General features: G+C 37.6%; 1 protein-coding gene across 4 annotated transcripts in view; it reads right to left on the reverse strand.

Annotated features, from left to right (window-relative positions):
• The window catches only part of ZC2HC1A (zinc finger C2HC-type containing 1A), a 58,643-nt gene extending 34,519 nt beyond the window's left edge, over positions 1 to 24,124 (reverse strand). For 2 of the 4 annotated variants that reach the window (XM_005663013.3, XM_013996660.2), the window contains exons 1-4: positions 23,978 to 24,124; positions 9,629 to 9,702; positions 6,735 to 6,851; positions 1,563 to 1,704 (exon numbers count right to left, since the gene is read on the reverse strand). In XM_005663013.3, the coding sequence (XP_005663070.1) occupies positions 1,563 to 1,704; positions 6,735 to 6,851; positions 9,629 to 9,702; positions 23,978 to 23,993 (349 nt within the window). In that variant the 5' untranslated portion in view covers positions 23,994 to 24,124. The remainder of the gene's footprint in view (positions 1 to 1,562; positions 1,705 to 6,734; positions 6,852 to 9,628; positions 9,703 to 23,977) is intronic. The other 2 variants (XM_005663015.3, XM_005663014.3) reach the window with 1 other exon arrangement.

The raw sequence follows: 27,143 nt of genomic DNA on the forward strand, positions 1-27,143 counted from the left end.
GGAGTTTGCCCCTTAGAAACTAAACTGATCTAAAACTCAGAAATTTGTCCGGACAACTAGTGGAATAGGTCTAAAATCTCTAATAACAAAGAAGTTGTTTTGTCAGGAGTAAGAGATTAAAAGATTTCTAAATCCAAATTATCCTGAAGAACTGCCACTCTCATTCTCTCTCAGACATAAGCAATATAGCTATGTGAATAAAATGCAAAATTTGAATACCTCTAAAGCAAAGAGAGAATTCAACTTCATGGGGGAAATTAAGGAAGAAATAAAAGAGATAGAAACCCAAATGGAACATTCCGGAAATACTTACAGCATTAAAGTGAATTACTAAGACTCATACAAGGGTTGGCATGCTAAGGCCCATGGGCCAAATCTGGCTTGCCTGTTGCATGTCCTTATAAAGCATTAGAACAGAGCCACACCCATCATTTATGTATTATCTGTGGCTGATTTCTTACAACAGCAACAGAGTTGAGTAGTTGCCACAGAGAATGGCTTGCAAAACCTAAGATATTAACTACTGGCCCTTTATAGAAACTGTTTATCAACTTCTCCTTTACAATAAAACATTATAAAAGATCATATCTAATCTTCTACTAAGAAATTAATTTCCAATCTAGAATACTAACACAATTTTAATGCAGCTACCTTGTTATATTAAAACAAATACCTCAAAGCTACTTTACTAATCAATGTCAAAGAGTTAACTGAGTTATTTTAAATTTTTTAGTATACCTCAGCTATCTCACTATATGGTTGCCAGCATGTGTCTTACTTTTGGTAACAATAAACAAGCAACTTTTACCCACCCAATGAAGAAAATTCAAAAATACATAAATTTAGAGTGTAATTTAAGTATGCCTATGTGGTGGTTATCACACTAGAATAATACATTTTTAGCAGCAAAACTGTAAATTTTTTTCCCTTCCCAGATGAGATGATACCAAAGCACTGGGCAACTGAGCCATCTGAATCTTACTCAATGACTAATTTTTAAATGATAGTATACATGATTAAATATTTCCTAGAATATTAACATTTACTAGTTACTACAATATTTTTTAATGTAGTAAATGCTTTGTGTCAAATAAAAGTATTAAGATAAAAAGATAATGTATTTTTTTTTCTTTTTTTTTTTTAGGGCCGCACCTGTGGCATATGGAGGTTCCCAGGCTAGGGGTCCAATCGGAACCATAGCCGCTGGCCTATGCCATATCTGAGACTCATCTGTGACCTACACCACAGCTAATGGCAACGCCAGATCCTTAACCCACTCAATGAGGCCAGGGATCGAACCTGCATCCTCATGGATATTAGTCAGATTTGTTTCTGCTGAGCCATGAAAGGAACTTCAAAGATGTATTTCTATATTTAACAATTTATAAGACTAAATTCCAGGACTGTCACCATTATTTTATGGCAAACTTTTAAAGATTTTGCTTCAACAGGTTCTATTATTAAAAATTAAGTGTAATAATATCTGCAAATTCATAAAAATTCTGTCAATACTATGGATATTTTTCTTGATATGAGCATCTCTGTCAACAAACACCATATACCAGGATCATAAGAAGGTGGAGGAGGGGGAGGGAGCTTGCCACCCTCTTTAAGCGCCTGATCAAGGCCTTTAGCTGCTCTTATGGTGGCAATGAACTCTTCATGTTTTCTTCTCCAATTAGATGGCTTCTTTGGTGGTTCAGGCTATAAACAAATTAAAACAAAAACAAAAACCAGTTTCAAAACATTTTTTAATTAATTTAAATAAAACTCAAGAAAATGCCATTATTTTAAATTTTCTCTTATCAGGAATTCTTAAATGATCTCCTTCCCAAATTTATCATTTTAAAAAGAAACTTTATACAATTGTATTATGGGTAATACTTTCGATACAATTGTTAACTGCAACAGGCACTACTAAAGTGCCTCCTGGAGGTGTTACAAATATTTAAGCCACCACTCAGAGTCTTTTCTCTATTCTCCCGTAGTTTCTCCAACATAGTATGTTACTGAACTTTTGTCTTTTTAAGCTGATTAGAGGTGAAAAATAGTTTTCTCTGTGGTTTATAACCTACAATGAGTAAGACTGATCATCTTTTCACATCAAGAATCATTTGTATTGCCTTTTCTATGAACTACTTATATGCCAGCTCCACATATCTGTTGGATTACTGGTCTTTTTTTAGAAAAACAATTTCTAGTAATTCTTTCCAGGAAATTAACCTCGCCCCTTCCCCACTATATGTCTTTTAATTTTGTCTAAAGGTCTTCTGACACGCAGAATAGTTTTTTAAATACAGTTTAAGTTACTCTTTTAGAGTCTCCAGATTTGCTGTCACAGTTAGCAAAGCCCCACTTCACACTAAGGCAAAATAAAATCTTCCCATGCTTCTACCTAGAACTTTCATGGTTCCATTTTAAGAGTCTCGATCTTTCATTCATTTAGAATTTAACCTGATGCATGGACTCAACTTCGTTTTTTTTTTTTTTTTTTTTAACATGGCTATGCATCTGTCTCACCATCCTTTGTTGACCTTTCTCACCACTGAACAGAGATAGCTCCTTTATTTGGCACTTGGACCTATTTCTGAATCCCCTACTCCCTGTTCTGACTATATGTGTATCAGTACCAGTGTTTTAAACAATTAGATTTTTATTATAATATTTTCATATCCAATAAGGTAACTCTATTCTGCTTCTTTCTCAATCTTTTCCAGTTATTCTTACATGAATATTTTTCCATATGACTTTAGATTCAGCTTGTATATATATTTTTGTTGTTGTTGTTGTTGTTGTCTTTTTGCCATTTCTTGGGCCGCTCCCGCGGCATATGGGAGGTTCCCAGGCTAGGGGTCAAATCGGAGCTGTAACCACCAGCCTATGCCAGGGCCACAACAACTCGGGATCCGAGCGACGTCTGCGACCTACACCACAGCTCACGGCAACGCCGGATCGTTAACCCACTGAGCAAGGCCAGGGACCGAACCCGCAACCTCATGGTTCCTAGTCGGATTCGTTAACCACTGCGCCACGACAGGAACTCCCGCTTGTATATTTTTTAAACTATATTTTAACTGGAAAAATTAAATAGTACATTCATAAACGACTTAAAATTTCTATTTTGTTGAGTCTGTGTATCCAAGAATGAGATATAGTTCCACCTGAAGAAGTGTTCATTTGGGTCTTTCAGTAATTTTTTTAAAGTATTCTTTGTGGAAGTCCTACACCTTTATAATTATAAGGTTTATTCCTAAATATTTTATATTTTGTGCTGTTCTTTTATAAAGGGCTTTTCTCCATTTTCATATTTCAAGGGGTTGTTTATTGAAATATGAAACCTTGAACAACAAGGGTCTGACTATACAGCACAGGAAACTATATTCAATATCCTGTAATAAATCATAATGGAAAATAATATGAAAATGAATATATATACATATAACTGAATCGCTTTCCTTCACAGCAGAAACTAATACATACTTGTAAACACTTACACTTCAAAAAATAAATTTTAAAAAAGAAACATGAAACCTGATAATTTCTGTATATAAACATTATGTCCCATAACTTCACTGATTTCTTATTATTTCTATGTAGTAATTTTTTCAGTTGATTCTCTTGGGTTTTCCAGGTATATCATGTCATAATAACGACAAATTTACCCCTCCTTTTCCAATCCCTATGCATCTAATTGCTTATTATGACTAGCACTTACTGTACTGGCTGAAACTTAATCTTGTTACTAACTTTAATGGAACTACTGCTAAGTGTCTTTCCACTAAATGTAATGCTACTCGTGTGCTACATGAGATTTATTTTGTTGTATTATTGAAATATCTAACTAGTCCTCTTTATTTTTTAAATCAAAGAGTATTACGTTAACAAACCATGGTTCTTTAAAAACACTAATAAAACAAGACTGATTCAGAGAAAAACACAAATTATCAAAGAATGAAAAACAGTACATAATACAGTTCTTATAAACATGAGAAAGAAAAGTAAATATTATGGACTTTATGCTAATACACTTGATAAGATAAAATGGACAATATCCTTGACAAAATACCATAAAATAGATATAAAAAAATGGAAAAATCATCTTAGTCTTTTAGTTATTTTTTTAAATGAATCTATCATTTTAAAACCCACAAAGAAAACCCCTGGCCCAGATGCCTTTACTGTTGAATACTTCATATTTAAAAAGGAAATAGCATCAATCTTTTAAAAATTCTTTCAAAAAACAAATAAACAAAAATTCTTTCAAAGAATTGAAAACAAGAATACAACTTCCCAACTAGTCCTATGAGAGCAACAAAACTTTGAAAGAAAAATTACATGCCCAGTTTTCTCATGGATGTAGATCCAAAAATCTTAACTAAATATAAGCAGATTCAGATGTCTGAGATGATTGATTCTTTAAAGTTTCTTCTTTTATAGTGAGATGTCTGATCACAACATTTGTCTGTTCCATGGTGAATATTACTAATCTACCGGTAAATTTTGCTGCCTTCTTCTATCTTTTTCCTCATAGTATTCTTGTTCTAATGCTTAGCTAATGTTTTTTATTACTTATCGTTGAATGTGTTAGGTCTTCCTGGTACAGCTATTTTTAAGAGGTTGTGGGGGAAAAGTGAGGGAGGTTCAGGGTAACTTTCTAGGCTACACAAGCCAACAGCTCTCCTCTCTGCTGTACCAGACACAGATGCAAATAAGGCTTCCTTGTGCGATTACACAATATACCTCCTCAGTTTCTCTCACACAATATGGGCTCAGGAAGGCTACTACTGCCATCCACACGTTCCTCAGTTCTTACACTAACCACTTTAGAAATAGGACACAGCCCTTTAAAATGGGGCCCTTCACCTCCAAAAAGGGTATTTTCTTTTCCATTAGAGCTTTCTCTGTGCTCTGGGCCTCTTCAATTCTCTATGCCTCTTCTCCCCACTTCCTCCCTCCTGGCCTCTGTCCAGTTTTAGTCAGGCTCATTCTAGTTTCTGGCTATCATACAGCTCACTCCAGTCCCTGCCTTGTTTGTAACTAACAAGAGATAGTTACTTCTGGACAAGACCTCCCCACCTTTAAAGAGCCACCTCTAAGGGTGAGGTGACCTCTCAGATTTAAGGTGGCAGGTTCCCAGATTCTGGGCCATAGGCTGGCTCCCCAGAAACTTCCTGCTCTTCCTCTATGGTTAGCTTCTCCTGAATTTCAGTTGCTTTGGGCAGCTCTGATACACATTTTGCAGTCCCTGGATTATGCGTGCCTTTCTCCAAAAATGAAGCTTATATTTGCTTTGATCCACTCTGCTTGTGATTTTGTAAGAGCAAAGATATGGAGAACTACATAGCGATGTTCAAAATCTTCTAATACATTGCTTCTCCAACTACTATGCTTACCCACAGACTTTGTTAAAATGAAGATTCTAATTCAGCATGTCTGGGTGGGACCTGTGATTCTTCATTTCTAACAAGTTTCCAAACAGTGTTGATATTACTGCTCTACAGACCACACTTCAAGGAGCAAGAAAACGAAACTACTTAAGGGAAAGCAATGGTTTTTACTTTGCCTTTTTTCTAAAGATTTTTTTTTTAAAGTATACCAACCTCATCCCTTAGAGAAATAAGATAACCAACATTTACTGAGAGATAACCATGAATAAACTTATGTAACCCCCTTAATAATTCCACAAGATAAATTCTATGACTACTATCACCATTATACAGATAAACAAATGAGATTAAGAAACTCACCCAACACAACAAAATAGCAGCCAGGATTAAATCCAGGCAGTCTGACTCCTAAACCAGCTTTCACACCCACTGTAGGTGTGTGAAATTATTTAATATTTAACTTCCAAATATTTAATTAGTTCATCTATCTAAGCTAATAGAAGCTAATACAATCATATATCTGGCAGGTTACTAAGAAAAACTTTACAATCATAATTTGTGTACCTTACCCATCCTTCCCTTAAATATGCATAAACTGAAAAACAAAGATCAACTGACTTTCCCATTGCAAAGGATTTTATTAGTAATAATAATTGCCCCTCATGGAAATGTTTTCCCATTTATTACCACCAAAAGCAGTTTGTTTCAAAAATCTATTTAAATCAGGCTCTCAAATTATGGCTATTTAACTGAAATGACTTTTTAAAACTATGTTGGACAAAGTACTTATGTTATTTATTCTTAGCAAATAGCATATCATGACAGTGATACTAAGGAGAGATTAGCACAGGAGATTCATTGCTTTGGTTACAAAGAAGAAAATAAGCCGACAATGGTCATATGTCGACAAATGAGCAGATAAAACTCTTCCCCAGAAAGCATAAGATCACAAATGTTGACAAATGAATCAAAGAAATAATATTTACTATGCTGTTTGTAAATAATAGCTTTTCTTTCATATACTATAGGGATTGCCCTACTGGTAAGAGAGACAGAAAAAGTATAGCTGAAGTGTGACTTAAAAAGATCATGTGAGGCCTTTTCAATTTTTTTCAGCCTAGAGCTAAGCAATTGGCTTTCCAATGCTACAAAAACTTCTCAGTAATATTTGGACAGTACTTTGGTCTCCCCTTTGCTGAAATTCAAAATAAATAAGTTTCTGATTAGTTCTGAGAACATGCCATAGATTCTGCCTATCCTTTATTCTCAGCATACGAGAAAATTACATAATTTTTTTCATTAAAAATAGCAACAAGGTTCACAGTGTTCAAAAGGTCATTCAATTACCCTAGGTTTGAGAGGTTTTACTGTTGGAATATCAGTTCCTTCAGCTCTTTGTCTGCTTGAATCAAAAGTCTTCCGTTTTTTAGTGGCAGTTTTCTGGCAAATAGGTCCATGTTTTTTCTGTTAAGATAAAAAATACAACATAGCATTTTCTTTTCTACAAAAAGATTATAAAATTTTGTTACCTGAGACCAGTTTAAAAACCTGAAGATGAAATAATAGTAATTCATAAATAAGACAGCTTGCTTTAACGAAAATTGTTAAAAAGCATATATGATGCATGTTATGTTATCTTTTTCCAAAAGAAAATACATATACTCCTCCAATATTTTATTGAGTTACTTAATATTCTCCTGGTTTTCACACTGCTAATAAAGAATGCTTACTAATGTAATCAAGTCAAAGCTATCTAAGTGGACAAAAAAAATCTTTATTACTAAATACCTGAAAAGAGAAACTAGAAAAAGAATGTAAATGGAAAATGCATTAGCATTAGGATTACAACACCTAACATAATGGTAAGAGCTTGAATTACTCAAGATGTTAACATAATAGTAATTTGTTTTCTACCTTTTTTTAACCAAGAATTTTTCTCATGCTATCTAGTGTTCCATTGCTACAGTTTTCTGTGTTTTGTTTTGTTTTTGGCTTTTTAGGACTGCACCCCTGGCTTATGGAGGTTTCCAGGCTAGGGGTTGAATGGGAGCTGCAGCTGCCAGCCTACACCACAGCCACAGCAATGCGGGATCTGAGCCACGTCTGCGACCTATACCACAGCTCACGACAACACCAGATCCTTAACCCACTGAGTGAGGCCAGGGATCGAATCTGCGTCCTCACAGATACTAGTCAGATTTGTTTCCACTGAGGCATGATAGGAACGCCTCTTTTCTTTTTTTAAACATAGTTGCTAATTCATTCATTCAATCATTTACGTATTTATTTTAAGGACATTACAATGGAAGCTCTAACTGATCTTCATCAATTTAACCTACTGAATAAATAATAATTCTTCATCCCCTAAATAAAACATGTTGACTAATAGGATAGAGCATACTAAATGCACTTTTTTCCCTGTGTGTTTTGATAAAAATTGTGTAGACTGGAACTGTTAAACTTCAAACTTCATCTGGCAAAGAGAAAAACTCAAAACTAGTTGATTCAACGCCAGAGTCTACTATTTTGAAAACACAATCAATAATCAACTGTTTTACATACTTGTTTTCAGTTTTCGCTCTGACAAATAAACACAGTGATTATAACTATCAGAATAAAATCTCTTAAATATTAGGAAAAAAAAGTGTGGCTAACATTCTAGTAGATGTCTGTTCTCATATTGAGTTATATATGTTAAAAGCATGTTTTGTTCCAAAAATTGATGTATTATACAAACTGTAGTTGTTATACTGATATCACTTCATTAAATACTAAATAAATAAATGACAAATAAATGAGGGCAACAAATGACATTTTCGCCAGTGAAAACTCAGCTTAATGCCTCAAAAGTGGTTTGAAAAACTGTCATCAATAACAACAACAAAACTACTGAATTAAGCATGGTCAAGAAAGAATCAAGAAAAAAAAAAACCTACTGATATTTAAAAGGAGCCTGTAGTCAGGCAGACATTTTGGATCCTTAATTCCTCATTTTGTTTTAAAGACACAAATTGGAAATAGTGAGAGGATGCGAAATAAACTGTAGTAGACACGTACACAAGGAATTTTTTTTATTCCATATCAAACTATTAATAAATACATATTTATATTTGAAGTTAAAATAAAATATATATGGTAATTGACTTCTTTCTTATTCTCCATTTAGCTGGATATTTCATACTAAAATTAGTTAAAAGCACTTCTATTTATATATACTAGTTATCTAAAAAATGTGTGGTATATTTTAGGTGTACTTTTAATTAAAATTTTTTTCTTTGGAATATTTCATTTTTTTTGTTTTGTTTTTGGTTTTTTTGTTTTGGCTTTTTAGGGCCACACCCACAGCATATGAAGATTCCTAGGCTAGGGGTCTAATTGGAGCTACAGCCACAGCAATGAAGGATCCAAGCCACGTCTGCGACCTACACCACAGTTCACAGCAACACCAGATCCTTAACCCACTGAACAAGGCCAGGGATCAAACCTGCAACCTCATGGTTCCTAGCCGGATTTGTTTCCATTGCACCATGATGGGAACTCTGGAATATTTCAAATATACATAAGAACTGTAGTTAGCTCCACTGCTTCAACAACTACCAACATTTTAGCCATCTTTTTTTTTTTTTTCTTCTCTTTTTATCATTGCACCTGTGGCACATGGAAGTTTCCAGGCCAGGGGCAGAATTGGAGCTGCAACTGGTGGTCAACACCATAGCCACAGCAACAATGGATCCAAGCCACATCTGCAAACTACACCTCAGCTTGCAGCAACACCAGATCCGTAACCCACTAAGCAAGGCCAGGGATCTAACCCCAATCCTCATGGATACTAGTCAGGTCCTTAACCCGATGAGCCACAACAGGAACTCCTAGCAATCTTGTTTCACCTAACCCAGCCCAGCCTATTTTTCCTGAAGTTTAAAGCCAATCCCAGACATCACATCCTTCTATATCTTTAAATACATCACTTCTAAGAGTTCTTTTCTAAGAGCACTTGTAAGAGTTTTTTGTTTTAGTTTTGTTTTTGTTAATAGTCCCATAAGAGGAATACTTTAATACTTTAACAGGAGTTTTGAAGGAACTCTGAAGGAAAGAGAATACTCTGGAAGAACATGGAACTAATACTCTTGAGCAAAGACACTAGCTAGTATCTTTTTAAATTATTCCACAGATTCTTTCCATTATTCTGAGGTATTAAACAATTAAAGATCTACTAAACTCCAAAGGAAAAGAGTACTCACTAATGCCACTGGAAAAAATGTTCTTCCACAAATCTTGCAAGGTAACAATTCTCCAACTTGCACACTTCCATTTTCTAAAACAGAAAAGGATATAATCAATAAATTCAATGACTCAAATTGTGAAACTTCCAAATTTTAATATCTTTACTATTTTCCTATGTAAGTTGTCAGTTCTTGTGTCACTTTGAAATAAGCAACATTTCAATTAAAATGGGCCCAAGGCTGAAAGCTATCACTGGTGAAAAGGGCAAATGCTAAACACAGAATCCATGATTTAAGAAGAACCAAACTGATATTACTAGAAATATCTGGCTTTCTTCTATTTTAACCAAATCAATGTCACAGTCTCAATTTACAGACTGTCTCTATTGTAAATTACTAAAGTTTAAAAACCAAATTTATCTGAAGGTTAATAATATTATTATTATTAATCTTCAAAGCTTTAAAAAATAACATTGGGTTAAGGATCTGGCGTTGCCGTGAGCTGTGGTGTAGGTTGCAGACACAACTCGGATCCCATGTTGCTGTGGCTCTGGTGTAGGCCAGCGGCTATAGCTCCAATTAGACCCCTAGCCTGGGAACCTCCATATGCCACAGGAGTGGCCCTAGAAAAGGCAAAAAGACCAAAAAAAAAAAAAAAAATTAAAAAAAATAACATTGGTGGCTACAGTGGGAGTGGAAAAAGATGACAGAGTAGGAAAACCCTGACTGCACCTCCTTCCATGGGCACAACAAAATTACCACCATTTACAGAGCAACTATCACAATGAGAACAACCTGAAGACCAGCAGAAAAGATCTTCAACAACCAAAGATATAGATAAGGAACGAGACAAGCAGGAGGGGTGAAGATGTGGTACAGTCAAAATCCACACCTCTAGGTAGGTTACACACAAACAGGAGGATAATCACAATTGCAGAGGTTCTCCCCAAGGAGTGAGAGTCTGAGTCCCACACTGGGCTCCCCAACCTGGGGACCCAGTAATAGGAAGATGAGCCCCAAGAATGATTAGCTTTGAAGGCTAGTGGGGCTTACTCTCATGAGAACCAGAGGGTGTGGGAAACAGAGACTCCATTCTTAAAAGGTGCACACAAAATTTACATGCTCCAAGAGCCATGACAGAAGCAGTCATTGGAAAATTGCCTGGGTCAGACACACATGCTGATCTCGGAGAGCCTCCCAGAGAAGAGGAGGCAAGTAGGACTCACCCTGGGGACACAGACACTGGTGGAAGCCATTTTTTGGAGCTCATTCTATCATAAGGAATGCTAGTGCTGGCAAGAGTCATTATGGAGCCCTCCCTCCAGCTTATTAGTGCCAGGACACAGCCCTGACCACCAGCAACAGTCCCAGGGACCCACAGGCCAAGCAGCTAACTTCAAGGGCACAGCTTTACCCAACAGCAGGCTGGCAGCAACCAGAGGGCTGGCACCAGCCACTAGACTCCCTGGGCTCCAGCCCCACTAATCAGTGGGCAGACACCATCTGTGAAATACCTTCAGCCAGCTATACCAGGACCAGCTCTGCCCACCAATGGACCAACTAGACTTGGGACCACTTGAGCATCACAACTAGTCACCTCAGGACCTGGCCCTAAATACCAGCAGCTATCAGCATTCATAAATGCAGAGTCCAGCAGCCAATCAGACCAGGGGTCAACCATGCCTACTAGACTACCGATAGTAATCAGTCCCCAACAACAGAAGGGCCCAGGAAGTCCACATAGGGGGCACTCCTAGAGCACACAGCTGTAGTGACCAAAGGGAAGCGAGCTGCTGGAATGCACAGGACCTTTCCTACAAAAGACCACTTCAACAAGATCAAGAAATGTAACCAACCTACCAAATACATAGAAATAAAAATGAGTTTGGCAAAATGAGGTGACAAAGGAATATATTCCAAAGGAATAAGATCAGACTCCAGAAAAACTAAGTGAAGTAAAGGAACTAATTCAAGGTAAGGATCATAAAGATGTTCAAAGACCTTGGGAAAAGAATGGACAAACACAGTGAGAAGTTTAACAAAGAGAAAATATAAAGAAGCACTAGACAGAGCTGAAGACTACAATAAGTGAAATGAAAAACATACTAGAGGAATAGTAGACTAGATGATATGGAGGAATCATCTAGAAGACTGAAGAGTAGAAATCATTCAAGCTAAACGACAACAACAAAAAAGTTTAAAAAATGAGGACAGTGTTATTTATCCATTCTATACATAATAGCCTGCATTTGCTAAACGCAAACTCACTCCTAGTCCATCCCTCCCCTTCTCCCCTCCATTGGGAACTATATTCAATACCCTGAGATAAACCATAATGGAAAAGAATACTAAAAAGAATGTGTGAACATATGTGTGTACATATATATATATAAATACACATGTAGTGTATATATTGATGTATGTAGTGTATATATATATATGTGTATATATAAAACTGAATCACTTTGTTATACAGCAGAAATTAACATAACATTGTGAGTCAACTACACTTTAATTTTTTTAAAAAATAGAGACAGTTTAAGACACCTGTGAGACAACATCAAGCTAACTGACATGTGCATTACAGACATCCCAAAAGGAGAACATATTTGAAGACATAATGGCTGAAAACTTCCCTAACCTGGGAAAGGAAGCAGATATCCAGGTCCAGGAAGCACAGGGTGTCCCAAACAGGATCAACCCAAAAAAGGTCCATACAAAAACACATTATAATTAAAATGGAAAAATTAAAGAGAGAATATTAAAAGCAGCAAGGGAAAAGCAACTAACTACATACAAGAGAACTTCCCTAAGACTATAACCTGACTTTCTAGCAGAAACTCTGCAGGTCAAAGGGATTACCATGATACATTTAAAGTGATGAAAAGAAAAGCTACAACCAAGAATAATCTACCCAGCAAAGCTACCATTCAGGTTTAAAGAAAGACGAAACTATGTACAAGTCATTATGCTGTACACCTTACACAGTGCTCTATGTCAAATGTATATATAAAACTGAAGGGAAAAAAGAAAATAAAACTAAGTACCACAATTTGGGATGATGGAAAAGTTCTGGGGATGGATAGTGATGATGGTAGCACAACACTGGGAATATACTTAATACCTCTGAACGGTACCCTTAAAAATGGTTAAAATGGTAAATTTTATGTTGTCTATTTTTCCATAGTATAAAATTTTTAAAACTGAAAACAAGAAAGAAAGAATATTGGAGATCAGTGAGGTAGCTTCCTGATATGACACAAGAGTCTAGGATAAAAAGTATGTTGTCCTCTCAGACAACAGGAAGTATTATTATGCTTTAAGAAAAAGATCATCTAGTTACTATGCAAATTAGCTGTATTATGTAAATTGTTTGTTATTTTATATATATAATATTATGCTAAAAGATACATTTGACCAGCAAATTGAGATAATCTGAACTTATAGGCACAATTCATTAAATAAGAAAGAGCAGCTACAACTTTTACTAATCAAAAATTAATACATCTATCATGCACTTGCATATAACACATTTTGTCACAATAAAAATCAAACATTCTTTGGGATTTTTTATAACTAAATCAATGTGTCATTTTATTACCTAGCCAAATATCACACCTAAATTTATTTCCATACCTGTAATTTTCATTAAAATGATAAAAAATTAGATCTTTATCATATTTTGCTGAATATTTTACTGATTGTTAAAATTCTTTAATCGAATGAAAAAATAAGTAGAAAACCATTTTATTTTAGAAGCAACAAAAATAAACTCATGAAAAAAGTACAATTATGGACTTCAAATACTTTCTTTCAAGGCATTTAAAGAATCCACAGAAAACTAATCAGGAGAATCAAAACAGACACTGGTGGGAACACAATCAAACAATAACAGAAGACCTGTTTTGTTCTCTTGTTCTCCTAATACTCCACTACCCTATTTCAGTGGTAGATAGTGACTACCTCTCATTTTAACTGGAAGCAATGCCTATATGGTAGGAGTAAGCTGTGAACTCCACAAAAGCAAAGTTTTGCCTGATTTGTCCTCTCCAATACCAAAGACTAGATTATTCAGAGAGAGCAAAGCAAGCTTATTTATCTAGATCACTTAATTCTACTAATGATCCAGAAAGTTGAGGCAGTTGCTGAATGGAATCCATTAGGTACATTAAGACTAGAATGTCTTTATAATGATTGTCAAAGTGAAACCACATACTGCATAATCTGCTATGCTTAGTTATTTATAATTCTCATGTCTTCCTTTAAATTCCCAACAATGATTTAAAATTTTATCAATATAAAACGGTGAAAAGTGTCACATATTTTACTTGCTTTAAAGTATATTTCGGTATTTCCTCATTAAATAGGAAACAAAGCAAAATTCTACAAAAATTAACTATTGAGAAAAATCAATTACATTCATGGAAATAATGTGAGTACCTACTTGAGTAGCTACTACTTGCCAAGCACCTACCAAGTAACAGTGACACAAAGGTGGAGTTACACAATTATTGCTTCATAAAGACTACAGTCTACACAACTTACTTCTTCACTACATGTAAGAACAATATCATTTTCCACTTTTTTAGTACAAAAACTTAAACTTTAACATAACAGCACTTAAAAGACTACCATATAATAAAATTCAACTCCTGGGATTAATTCCTACAAGTCATCAAACATGTTCAAGTTGTCCTTATAGGAAAAGAAAATTATAATCACTAAAAGGTATAAAAAAGAGGAAGCAAGAGTTCTCACTGTAGCTCAGCAGAAACAAATCTGACTGGTATCCATGAGGTTCGATCCCTGGCCTCATTCAGTGGATTAAGGATCTGGCATTTCCATGAGCTGTGGTGTAGGTACAAATGTGGCTCAGATCCCGCATTGCTGTGGCTGTGGAGTAGGCCAGCAGCTGTAGCTCTGATTTGACCCCTAGCCTGGGAACTTCCATATGCCGTGGGTGTGCCCCTTAAAAAAAAAAAAAAAAAAAAAAAAAAAGGAAGTAATATCAAAGAGAAAACATTTAAAAACAATTATCTCAAAAATATTTTAAAAGTCATTATTCAAGATAAATATATAAATTTATAGTTTCCTCTTATATTAACTGGTCATACACACATCCCTATAATCCACAAAATACGGCATGTGTGTTGATATCAACATCCACTGGAAAGAACTTCTACCAGCAGTCATGATAAGCAGCTCAGGCTTTAGAGTTAACAAAGCTACATTTTGTTCTACTGGCATTCATTAAACGACATGAGAATACAGCAAAAGATTGTAAATCAACTGTACTTCAATAAAAAATTTTAAAAAGACACAAAAGTATAGTATAAAAGGCACTAGAATTTGTCTCATTGTCAAAGTTCAAGTCTCAGCTCTGTCACTTAGAACTATAAGCTGCTGGGTATGACATTTAACCTAAGGTTCAGACTTCTCATGTATAAAATAAGGATGTTAGATTAAATGGCTTATGTAACTCCTTTCTATCCCTAATATACCATAAGAAATATACCATATTTACTTAATAAAATCTACCTTAAGACCACATTAGTATGAAAAGTAAATGGAGGACAAGACATCTCCCTTAGTGGTGTCATATTAAAATTTTTAAAAAATTGGTCAAATATAAGAATGATTAAACCAACCGACCAATTGCAGATGGTAAATGAATGTTTCCTACAGTATATAGCATGTTGAGGAAATCACTTCCACTTGTAAACATACAGAACTGAGAATCTCCAAGGACCTACAGTGAAGAACATGACATCACTCTCCTTGTTTGAAAAGTTTCCAATACATGAACTAGAAGAACGTGTATGACTAATCATATAGGTAGCATGAAGTTCAGTATCTGTTAAATGAGGATAGCATTTGCTCAATTTACCTTAAAATTTAAGAAGATCAACTGAGTTGTTATATACAGGAGTTCTTGTCCTGGCTCAGAGGTTAACGAATCTGACTAGCACCCATGAGGATGCAGGTTTGATCCCTGGCCTTGCTCAGTTAAAGATCTGGCATTGCCGTGAGCTGTGGTATAGGTCACAAAATTGCTGTGGCTGTGCCGTAGGCCAGCAGCCACAGCTCCAATTTGACCCCTAGCCTCGGGACCTCCATGTGCAGCAGATGTGGCCCTGAAGAGGAAAAAAAAAAAAGAAAGAAAAGATGTTATATACAAAAATGCTTCAAAACCAGTGAAATAAAAAATACTACTCTCCAGAGCATGGAGGCAAACTCTATTACTCTCTTTTGAGTGGCAAAAGCTAGTGCATTGTGTAGCTTATAAAACTACAGTAGAGAGGGAGTTCCCATCATGGCTCAGTGGAAAATGAATCTGACGAGCATCCATGAGGATGCAGATTCAATCCTTGGCCTCGCTCAGTGGTTAGGGATCCGGCGTTGCAGTGAGCTGTGGTGAAGGCTGCAGACACGGTTCAGATCTGGCATTGGTGTGGCTGTGGCGTAGGCCAGCGGCTACAGCTCCCTTTTTAGCCCTAACCTGGGAGTCTCCATGTGATGCGGGTGCAGCCCTAAAAAGACAAAAAAAAAAACCCCAAAGAAACTATAATAGAGATGATATTTAGAGGGTGATTACTGTAACAGAGAGTAAACACTTGAAAGAAGCACTCAAACTGATGGACAGAACCAAGTGAATAAAGTATTTAATATTCTAAAACTTTAAAAGAAGCCAATCTCTCCTTTCAAAACTGGTCCTGTCCACACTGTTGATGCTGTTATGAGTTACTGTAGTGAGCAATTTCAAAACCTGCAAAACAAGAATGCTTGAAATAGTATGTTTACATAATATTACTATGTAAAGGATATGAAATAAATATGCTGTCAGCTGAAATAGTTATGATATTCTAAAATGTATACATTCAAGAAATAGTAGAGAACATTTCCAAAAGAAAAGAAATCTTGAAACTTAAAAACAGTTCTAGCTTCTGTGTATCATGCCTATACTTTTACCACTGGTCACTGCTCATCTGAAACCAATCTTTAAAACTCAATAATCGTCTCTTTTGAAGTAAACAGCATCTGTTCTACTATTTTTCTTCCTTAAATCCATTTTTAAAACCTTATTATTTCCAGGTCAACAATCTCTAATATTTTACAAGATATTCCTTTTTCAGCTCATCCCAGATTTTAACAGTTCAACATTCACATTTAACCTACTCAGTACATAACCTTCCCCTGCACTCCAGTTTAGCAAAAATAACCACTGCTACAACAACGTCGAAAAATTTACTTCTGGACTCAAAACATACAAGTTCCCCCTCTAACCACAGACTCCTACCTTCCCCCTCTCTCTAAATCACTTTCTTGATCTCGAGTGACTTGCATCTTTTGATAACCTATTCCTGGCTACACTTCCCTTCCTGTTCAGTCTGAACCAGACTAGTCATTTCCACTACCTCCACTACTCACCCTCAAATCATTTGCTCATGGTCAAATGTTTGGAAAATGCTAGATTCAACAAATGGGTTTCTTAGAGCAGAACTTACTCAGTCTTAAAAAAAGAGATAGACTATGCTGTTATTTCCCCAAGAGAAATTCTTTCTGCCCCAAAAGGAATTTAGGACCAATGTCCTAACGAGAATATTTTCTGAAACACTGGCTTCCATCTACTGACTTGCTCTTCTCTACCTCTCATTCTCTCCCTATTTGAGCTGCAAGCAAGCTTTATCAGGACTAAACACTGTTTTAAAATAGATCCATTTGTTGACTCAACATGTATTTACTGAGCACTTAGCAGGAGACAAGAACTGTTCTAGGAGTTAGGCAAACCCTGATGGAAAAAAAAACCAAAACAAAACAGATGCTGATGTTATGGCGCTTCTACTCTTTTGGAAAAAAGTTCAATAAAAAAAAATTAAGTATATAAAATGTCAGGTAGTGGAAAGCACGATGTAGAAAAATAGAGCTGAGTAAGGCGAGAGAAGACAGTCAGAATGCTATGTGTGTATCTTTAGAAATGGGTAAGATAGGAAAAGCTTCTTTAGAAGTTCCCGTCGTGGCTCAGTGGTTAACGAATCCGACTGGGAACCATGAGGTTGTGGGTTTGATCCCTGCCCTCTCTCAGTGGGTTAAGGATCCAGCGTTGCTGTGAGCTGTGGTGTAGGTCACAGACGCGGCTCGGATCTGCACTGCTGTGGCTGCGATGTAGGCTGGCAGCTACAGCTCTGATTAGACCCCTACCCTGGGAACCTCCATATGCTGTGGGTGTGGCCCTAGAAAAGGTTAAAAGACAAAAAAAAAAAAAAGCTTCTTTAATAAGGAGGCGTTAGAATAAAGATCTTAGGGGAAAAAGGCAACTGATTACTGATAATTTATTAACTGTCAACCTGAAAGCCCTCTTTTGAATCCTCATCCTACTGGACCTTCTACATCATGAGGCACTGCTGATTAACCCCTTCTACCTTTAAAGTCCTTTCTCTCTTGGCTTCAATGACATTTCTCCTTCCTAAGTCAAGTTCTTCAGATTCCACAAGCTAAGAAGGGTTTGACCAGGTTAGTATAGTACTTAGATCTCCAGGAAATACAACCAGGTGCTAGCTGTATAGTCTTTTTCCAGAACATATTCATTACTCAATATTAGTTCTCCCCCACTTCCCTTTTTTGACAATTTTTAAACTTCTTTGAAGCCTGCCCTCTACTCCAATTTCCTTTCCTGAAGCATCAGTTCCTCTCAAATTTTCTTCTTCATTTTGTTAAATATAGCTTTCCTGGGCAAATGCATCCATTGCTGTCACTTACATGAGATGACTACTAAACTAAAAATTCCAGATAGATATTTACAAGTAGCTATAAAACTTTTCCACCAGATAGGCTCCAAGAACTGTACAAACATAACATTTCTAAAGCCAAAAACTCATTACCTCATCTTCCAAACTTGTCTTTCTCTTGGTTAAAGATACTGAAATTAGGGAATGCCTGTCATGGTGCAGCAGAAACGAATCCGACTAGGAACCATAAGGTTGCAGGTCTGATCCCTGGCCTCGCTCAGTGGGTTAAGGATCTGGGATTGCTGTGGCTGTGGTATATGCCAGCAGCTGTAGCTCTGACTGGACCCCTAGCCTAGGAACCTCCATATGCTGTAAGTGTGGCCCTAAAAAGCCAAAATAATAATAATAATAATAATAAAGGAGCTATGATTTTGGAGTTCCTGTCACAACTCAACGGTTAACGAATCTGACTAGCATCCATAAGGACGCAGGTTCGATCCCTGACCTTGCTCAGTGGGTTAAGGATCAGGCATTGCCAGGGGCTGTGGTGTAGGTCGAAGACGGCTCGGATCCTGCACTGCTGTGGCTGTGGCATTGGCCTGCAGGTACAGCTCCAATTAGACCCCTAGCCTGAGGATCTCCATATGCCGCGGGTGCGGCCCTAAAAATAAATAAATAAAATAACAGATACTGAAATTACTTCCTAGTCCAAGCTAGAAAGCTGCTCTTTGCTTCCTTTTCCCTCTCATATCTAGCAGTGATAGCTCATCTTTCCATCTCAGAAACGTCTTCTAAATGTACTCCTTAATTCCTGCTACTTTTGCCTTAGTTCAAATCCTAATCACATGTATGTATCTCCAGCTTCTCCCTTCTCCAATCTATTCTGCTGCCACACTTACCTAGTGAGATTGCCCAGAATCCCTTCCAAGCATGCTATGTTTCACCTATTATGAACCACTCTTAAGCTAACACAACTCCTATTATTTTATCCAACCAATAAACAAGTACTGGAAGGGGCCTTTTATGTACCTGACAGTTTGCTAAATACTATATATATATATATACACACATATATATATATATATATACACACATATATATATATATATATATATGTTACATCATTTTAAATAGTTCAGGCAAATTGATATTCATTATCTCCATTTTTTCTTTTTTTTTGGGCTGTGCCCATGGCATACAGAAATTCCCAGGCTGGGGACTGAACCTGAGCCACAGCAGTGACTGCTGAACCTTAACCACTAGGCCACCAGGGAACTCCAAGTTCCATTTTTTATAGCCAAGGAAACTGAAATTCAGATTAACCAAATCACAGAGCTAAAAAGAAACAAAGCAATGATTTAAATACAGACCTCTCTAACACACTGAATATAAACAACTAGGTTCAGATTCAGTTTCCATCCCCCCCAAAAAAAGAATGCTAGACAAATGAATGAAGAATTATTAAGTAAACCAGTGCTCAGATCAGGGAAAAACAAGACAAAAAACACTAATGGGACAGAATGTCTCAGTGAGAGCTACATTAGAAAAGAACAATCAGACTTCTAATCATGTTTTAAAGGGCAGTACACTAAGATGTACTAACTTAAGCAGTCCAAAAGAGGAACAGGCAGGCTGATCTGTCACAATTGTTAATAACTGCTTATCAAGATGTTATGAAAAGAATGACAATATATATGGATTAAAGCTGGCTTAGGAGTTCCCGTTGTGGCGCAGTGGTTAATGAATCCAACTAGGAACCGTGATTTTGAGGGTTCGATCCCTGGCCTTGCTCAGAGGGTTAAGGATCTAGCATTGCCATGAGCTGTGGTATAGGTCACAGAAACGGCTCGGATCCCCTGTTGCTGTGGCTCTGGCATAGGCCAGTGGCTACAGCTCCAATTAGACCCCTAGCCTGGGAAGCTCCATATGCTGAGGGAAGCGGCCCTAGAAAAGGCAAAAAGGCAAAAAGACAAAAAAAAAAAAAAAAAAAAAAAAAACCTGCTTAGGGTTTTGTCATCACTCCATTTTACAGGTGAAAAGCCTACGAGATACTGGAACTCTCCCAAGTCCACGATGATTTCTATTGCCTTAGGCACACCTAGAGGGCATGAGCTTTAGCTGAAAAGGCATTAAAGGTTTTCCTCTAATTGTACATACAATGCAGAAGTGCTCAGACACAGATTGTATAAAATCATGAGCAGTAATCTGTATCTGGTTTTAAAATACAGTGTTTACCTCTTATACTGCTAGTGAGGCTGTAGTTTAGTGAAACCACTATGGAGAGCAGTATGGAGGTGCCATAAAAAAATACAGAACTACCATATGATCCAGCAATCCCACTCCTGGAGAAAACTGTAATTCAAAAAAATACATGCACGTCAATGTTCACTGAAGCACTATTTACAACAGCCAAGACACAGAAGCAACCTAAATGACCATCGAGAGAGGAGCGAATAAACATGCGATACGTACGTAGAATGGAATGTTACTCAGCCATAAAAAAGAACAAAATAATGCCATTTGCAGCAGCATGGATGGATATAGAGATTATCATAGAAAGTGAACTGAAGTCAGAAAGAGACAAATATCACATGAGATTACTAATACATGGAAACTGAGGGAGTGGGATGGACTGGGAGTCTGAGTTAACAAATGCAAACTATTGCATTTGGAGTGCATAAGCAATGAGATCCTGCTATATACCATAGGGAACTGTATCAGTCACTTGTGATGGAATATGATAAAGGATAATGTGAGAAAAAGAATATATATATGTATATATGTGTATATATACATGACTGGGTCACTTGGCTATACAGTAGAAATTGACAGAACACTATCAATCAACTATAATGGAAAAAATAAAAACCATAAAATAAAAAAAGATACAAAAGAACTTATTCACAAAACAGAAAAAGACCTAAAGATTTCAAAACCAAACTTATGGTTACCAAAGGGGAAACTCTGAGAGAGAGGAACAGATTGGGAGATTGGGATTGGCATATACACACTACTATACACAAAATCATTTGGTAACAAGGACCTAATATATAGCTCCAGGAAATCTATTCAATACTCTGTGATAGCCTATGTGGGTAAAGAATTTAAAAAGTATGGTTATATATGTACATGTATGGCTGATTCACTTCACAATACACCTAAAACTAATATAACATTGTTTTAAGTCACCTATACTCCAATAAAATGTATTAGTAAATAAATGTGTTCCCCTAACAACTCATCTTGTGACAATTCAGGAAACAAAAAGGTCCCAGAAGAGTATGATAATCCTCAGTAAAATTTTTCAAGAGTCAATATATTTAGGATTAATCTGCTGACTCCAACTAGAAACTCAGGTCTAATGCCAGGCAGTACAATATATGCTCAATTATTATGATATGTTAAGCAAACTCCTGAAGATTTTTCTACTGGATACTGCAATATAATGTTCATTAGACACCTTCAAAGTGCTAGACTTTCAATAGGGAAAAATTTTTATCTTATCTGTCACTGTACCAATTTATCACTGTATATTAAATGAAGGCATGGATGAATAAATTAATGAATGGTAAACTAAAGACTCAAAGTTGATCTTTACAAAGTATTACCTAACAGGGGCTAATTTTAAAAGAAAAAAAAAGGCACTGTCTGATTTCAACAAAAGATTTTTAGAGTTTTTATTGGTTTAAAGCACCTGAAATTACCAATATTCAATTGTTTTCCCTACAAAAAGAAGAATTTCATATATTTTAACCTGATTCATTACAATCAGACACATCACAGGTAACACCAGCAACTCATTTTGTTTTTTAAAAAAAACAACAATGAGTAAAAAACAAGTAGTTTACGTAACACATCATGAGCTGGGCCCCTAAAACATGCCCATGATAAGATACATCAGAATTCATATATTTCTCTACCCATGTAACTGCATATTATAACAGGTTTTCATTATATTTTAAAAGTATACACAGCATGATATCAACAGTAATGTCTTAGGACTGTTAAAAATATACTAAAATGTACACTCAATAAAAGCAGGGCTTTGACTTTCTATTTTTTTGCTGTGCCCGTCTTAGACAAAGCCATTTATCTCACAACAAATACTGAATACCTACTTTGTGTCAGACACTCTTTTAGATATTGAGCATACCTAAATTAAAAATCATATGAAGATCTTTGCCTTAATTTCAAATACTGCATAAAATAACAGAAATCTACAGAAAAACTGTTCTAAAGCACTTTGTGTGTATTATAATAACTTTATGAGAATTCCAGGACCCATGATCCTACCCACTAAGCTATATACTACCACATGTTTGAAAATTGATTTAAAAAAAAATAAACTGCCTCCATGAGTTCTCTAAGCAAAAGTATCTTGAGTAAGGGATACTATTAGTATAATTCCTATTTCATGGAAACTTGAGTGACTTGCCAAAATAAATAGTCAAAGAACAAGAATTTCATTAGTTATGGTATACCACAGCTGCCCACAAATGGAAAATCATCAGAATTCTTAATTATCTATCATCCTCAAGGTATTTAGTATGAGAGTTCACCTAGGAGCAAAAGCGTGAAAATATTACCATACTTGTTATTGCAATGGCTTTTTGGTGGGCTTAGGTAACTACAAAAAGTTATCAGCTATTACTTTTCACTTCACAACATAACCTGAAATAATTTACTCCCTAGCATGCAACAATCCACAGGGCTCAATGCTTCTGCTTATTAATTCCACCTGAATCTATGTAAATTAAGAGAAAAAAGGGCTAAATTACGAAAACAGGATCTTTCAATTCCCCAGTCTTTTTCTTCATCAGAAGGATTAACCACAATTTGAAAAAGAATCGTGAAACTGTTGTTTCTAAGGCTTAACTGGTTTTTTTCCTTTGTTGTTTTTAAGCGCATGTCATATTACACAGGATAAAATGAGTGAAGAGAACAGAGAAGTGAAAGAATAGAGAACAAAGCAAAATCTGGAGTCGTCGTTACGGCACAAGGATAAATCCAAAGATAAGGAATCAATGCTGGCTCTTCCTCAGAGTCCCCGTGAATAAGCCCTTAAATCCTCCTGTTAATCTATTGTCTCAGCTCTAAAGCTGGCCAGTGACACTTCCTTGGGAGATGCTCTTGGCATCCTTCCGACAGAAGATGCTGTAGAAATGGAAAAACGGTTACCTAGGGAAACCAAGGAAAGTGGCCAAGGAAAGTATCAGAAGCTCGAGGTTGGCGACACACCCCGGGGCTCCAGCAAAGGCTGGCACTGGGGAGGCCTTAGACATTAAGGGAGAGTACACTTTGCAAGGAAAATAAAATCTGGCCGGAGGCTGTGATTATCAAAAGGACATTCGGGGAGGCCGGCAAGACCTTTTAGAAAATGGTAGGAAACGACCTGCAGGCGTTTACCAGAGAGCAGGCTCAGGCTCCAAGCGGGGAACCATTTGAGGAGCGGCAGCCAGAGGATTATTAGCTTGCCTACATCTGGGGCTGCAAGGCGCCCGCCCGCCCAGGCCTCCGGAGGCGCGACGGGGTCCACCGCTCCGTACCTGCCCTCGCCTCCCAGGTACCGAGGTCCAGGGCAGCCCCACCTCCCTGCAACCCCACTCCCAGCCGCCCGGCCTGCATCCCTTCACCTCTTTACCTTCCAGTCCCTCCATTGCGCCTCCGCGTATGGCTTCGCGACACTCCTAGCACAACACCCGCAGCCGCCGCCACTGCCGCCGATACAGCCGCCGCCGCCGCCCAGCTCCGGCTGTAGCAACACGGCCGCGCCTCCCACCCGCTAATATTCCGAGCTCCCATTGGTCTGACTCTGAGGGCGTGGCTTTCAGAGGGGCGGGTCCTCCGGAGGTGCGCCTCCTGCGGCCGCTGCACCTCTGGCTATGGTCCTGGGCTTTGGTGGTGATCCTCCCGGTAAGCCTAGAACGCTCCAGATTGCATCCTGCAATCCCTGGGCACCTTTGTTCGACTCCAGGCTTGTTCTCGTCATGCCTCAGCCTCCTCTTTAGAATATCTCAGCACCTCAGTGTTCCCGCAGCCCCTTAGTCAGCGCGGTCTGACGGTCTATCTGTCTCTGAGAACTTGAAGCAAATGAGCCAACCAAACACCAGTCTTACACCCTTAGGAGCAGCACCCTCAGCAGCGCCACACGCCTTTATCTGGGTGCATTCTTACTGCATTTTCACACTCAGATTTGAGGCACTTTTTTCCTACTGAATCATACTTTCTCTCTGGGATTGTGGAACGGAGATTCCCCTCAGCACCTGAAAACAATTTCCTCCGCTTGAAAGCTTGGTCCAAAAATTAGAAGGGAAGCACAGCTGTTCCCTCCTTTCATCTACTCTTGACCTCCCCTGGCCCCATACTTGATCATCCTTGAACTAAAGGAGTCCACTGGCCTCCCAGCCTATGAGGTAACATCAAAACTATGTTAATCACCTGGGTTGTGGGATGGAAATCCTTTGAAATTAGATTGTTATGATCATTATACAACTACAGATGTGATAAATACATTTGAGTAATAAAAAAAAAAGGGGAAAAAAACTTTTGTTAATCGCCACACAACAATGGGAGGAAAAAGTATGTATACATGTATGTAAACTTGGTCCCCATGCTGTACAGCGGAAAAAAAATACAATAAATAAAAAAAAAAAAACTATGTCAGATAGTTTAAGAGGGAAACTAATTACATACGGCAGAAGGAGGCCCATGTCTGTCAGAGTCGAAATCACTTGGGGATGAAGGTAACCCCCAAAGCTGGTTAAAACCTGGGCTCAACAGCCTAATCCATTTCACCAGAACTAAATTTCTTTGAAAATTTGATTTAGCAGTGACAAACAATCCGTATCATTGGGTAACTCCAGTATACCTCCTGGCAAGTTATCAGCATTAATGTCATTTCCAAATGATAAATCTCACGTCTCTTTCCTCATCCAAATTTTCAGTTGCCAAGTGTTGACATCATATCTAACTTTGTCTCTCCTGATAAAAGTATGTAATTTATGGGGAGTTCCTGTGGTGGCTCAGTGGAAACGAATCTGACTAGCATCCATGATGACGCAGGTTCGAACCCTGACCTTGCTCAGTGGGTTAAGGATCTGGTGTTGCCATGAGCTGTAGTGTAGGTCACAGAAGTGGCCCGGATCCTACATTGCTGAGCCTGTGGCATAGGCTAGCAGCTCCAGCTCCAATTAGACCCCTAGTCTTGGTATCTCCATATGCCATGGGTGCAGCCCTAAAGTGACCTGAAGACAAAAAGTATGTAATTTATAAACTGGTAGGCTTTATGAAGCCACATAAAGCCACAAAGGATGGTGTGAGAAACAAGTGAACAAGTATTTGAGGGCAACCTCATCTCTTTTTGGGAAGGTGATCTAAGTGTAGTTGAATGTGGTATCGTCTATCTCTTATATGGAATCCTGAAACATGCCTATCTCAACTGCTACCCTCCCCTGGTTCTGCCCTGGCTCTTGCTCCTCTGGGATCTGAGATCCTGGGCCTAAGTGGCCAGACCACAGCCATGCCTGCCACTTAGCTACCCTAGACTGAATGTGGAGAGACCCTTTTTCTTCGGTATGGCAAAGGCAAAAGTTAGAATTGTAGGGGAATGGGAGTGCTTTAAAAGAGTGCTACAGAGGGAAAAAAGCACACTTGGAAAAAAAATAAAGAATCAATCTACTTTACAAATTATGAATTCTTGAAGTCAAGCCAAAAATTGAATTGGCTGATACACACTCTAAGGGGCATAAAAGCTACAGTAGCAACAAAAACAATGATAATGGTAGTTTTTAAAAGTCATGTTTTGGAGTTCCCATTGTGGTGCGGTGGTTAACGAATCCGACTAGGAACCCGACTAGGTTGCGGGTTCGGTCCCTGCCCTTGCTCAGTGGGTTAAGGATCTGGCGTTGCCGTGAGCTGTGGTGTAGGTTGCAGATGCGGCTCGGATCCCGCGTTGCTGTGGCTCTGGCGTAGGCTGGCAGCTGCAGCTCCGATTAGACCCCTAGCCTGGGAACCTCCATATGCCGCGGGAGCGGCCCTAGAAATGGCAAAAAGACAAAAAAAAAAAAAAAAAAGTCATGTTTTATGTCCTTTTCATATGTTCACTTATTTAATCCTCAATTCTACAAAGTAGATACTGTAATTTTTCATTTTTGAAAGGTAAAAATCTTCATTTTCTAGATGTCTCATAGAGATTAATTTTTTTATTCATGCAATTAGTGAATGGTAGCTTGTATTTAAACTCTGGTCTGTCTGATTCTACCTATGATTTGTTCATGGGACTTTTCACTTCCCTTCCTCCTCACCTTGCTTTCTAGCAGCCTTAAATGTAAATTCAAATATTTAGATTTGTTGTTTAAGATGTGTTTGTGAAGGCGTTACTACTGTGAATTCTCTAAAACATGCCTGCCAATCTCTATAGGTAATGAATGGGCTTTCAACACTTTTATCCTACAGCTTCCTTGGCTTCTTCAGCTTTTTTCTTGTCCTGAGACCTGGTTGAAGAGAACAGTTTCTTACCTACAGTCCTAAGTTCCTTCCCTTGCCTCCCACATGCCTGACCTGAGAATCTCTTTCCATTTTGGTGCTCTTTTCTGACTTTACTTCCTCTGGATCTATTCCATTTATTTATTTTTATTTTTATTTTTGCCTTACAAGGCTGCACCCAGGATGTATATAAGTTCCCAGGCTAGGGATTGAATCGGAGCCACAGTTGCTGGCCTACACTACAGCCACAGCAATGCGAGATCCTAGCTGTGTCTACAACCTACACCACAGCTCATGGCAATGCCAGATCCTTAACCCACTGA

Source organism: Sus scrofa, chromosome 4 (genome assembly GCF_000003025.6).
Source record: "Sus scrofa isolate TJ Tabasco breed Duroc chromosome 4, Sscrofa11.1, whole genome shotgun sequence".
Taxonomy (NCBI): domain Eukaryota; kingdom Metazoa; phylum Chordata; class Mammalia; order Artiodactyla; family Suidae; genus Sus; species Sus scrofa.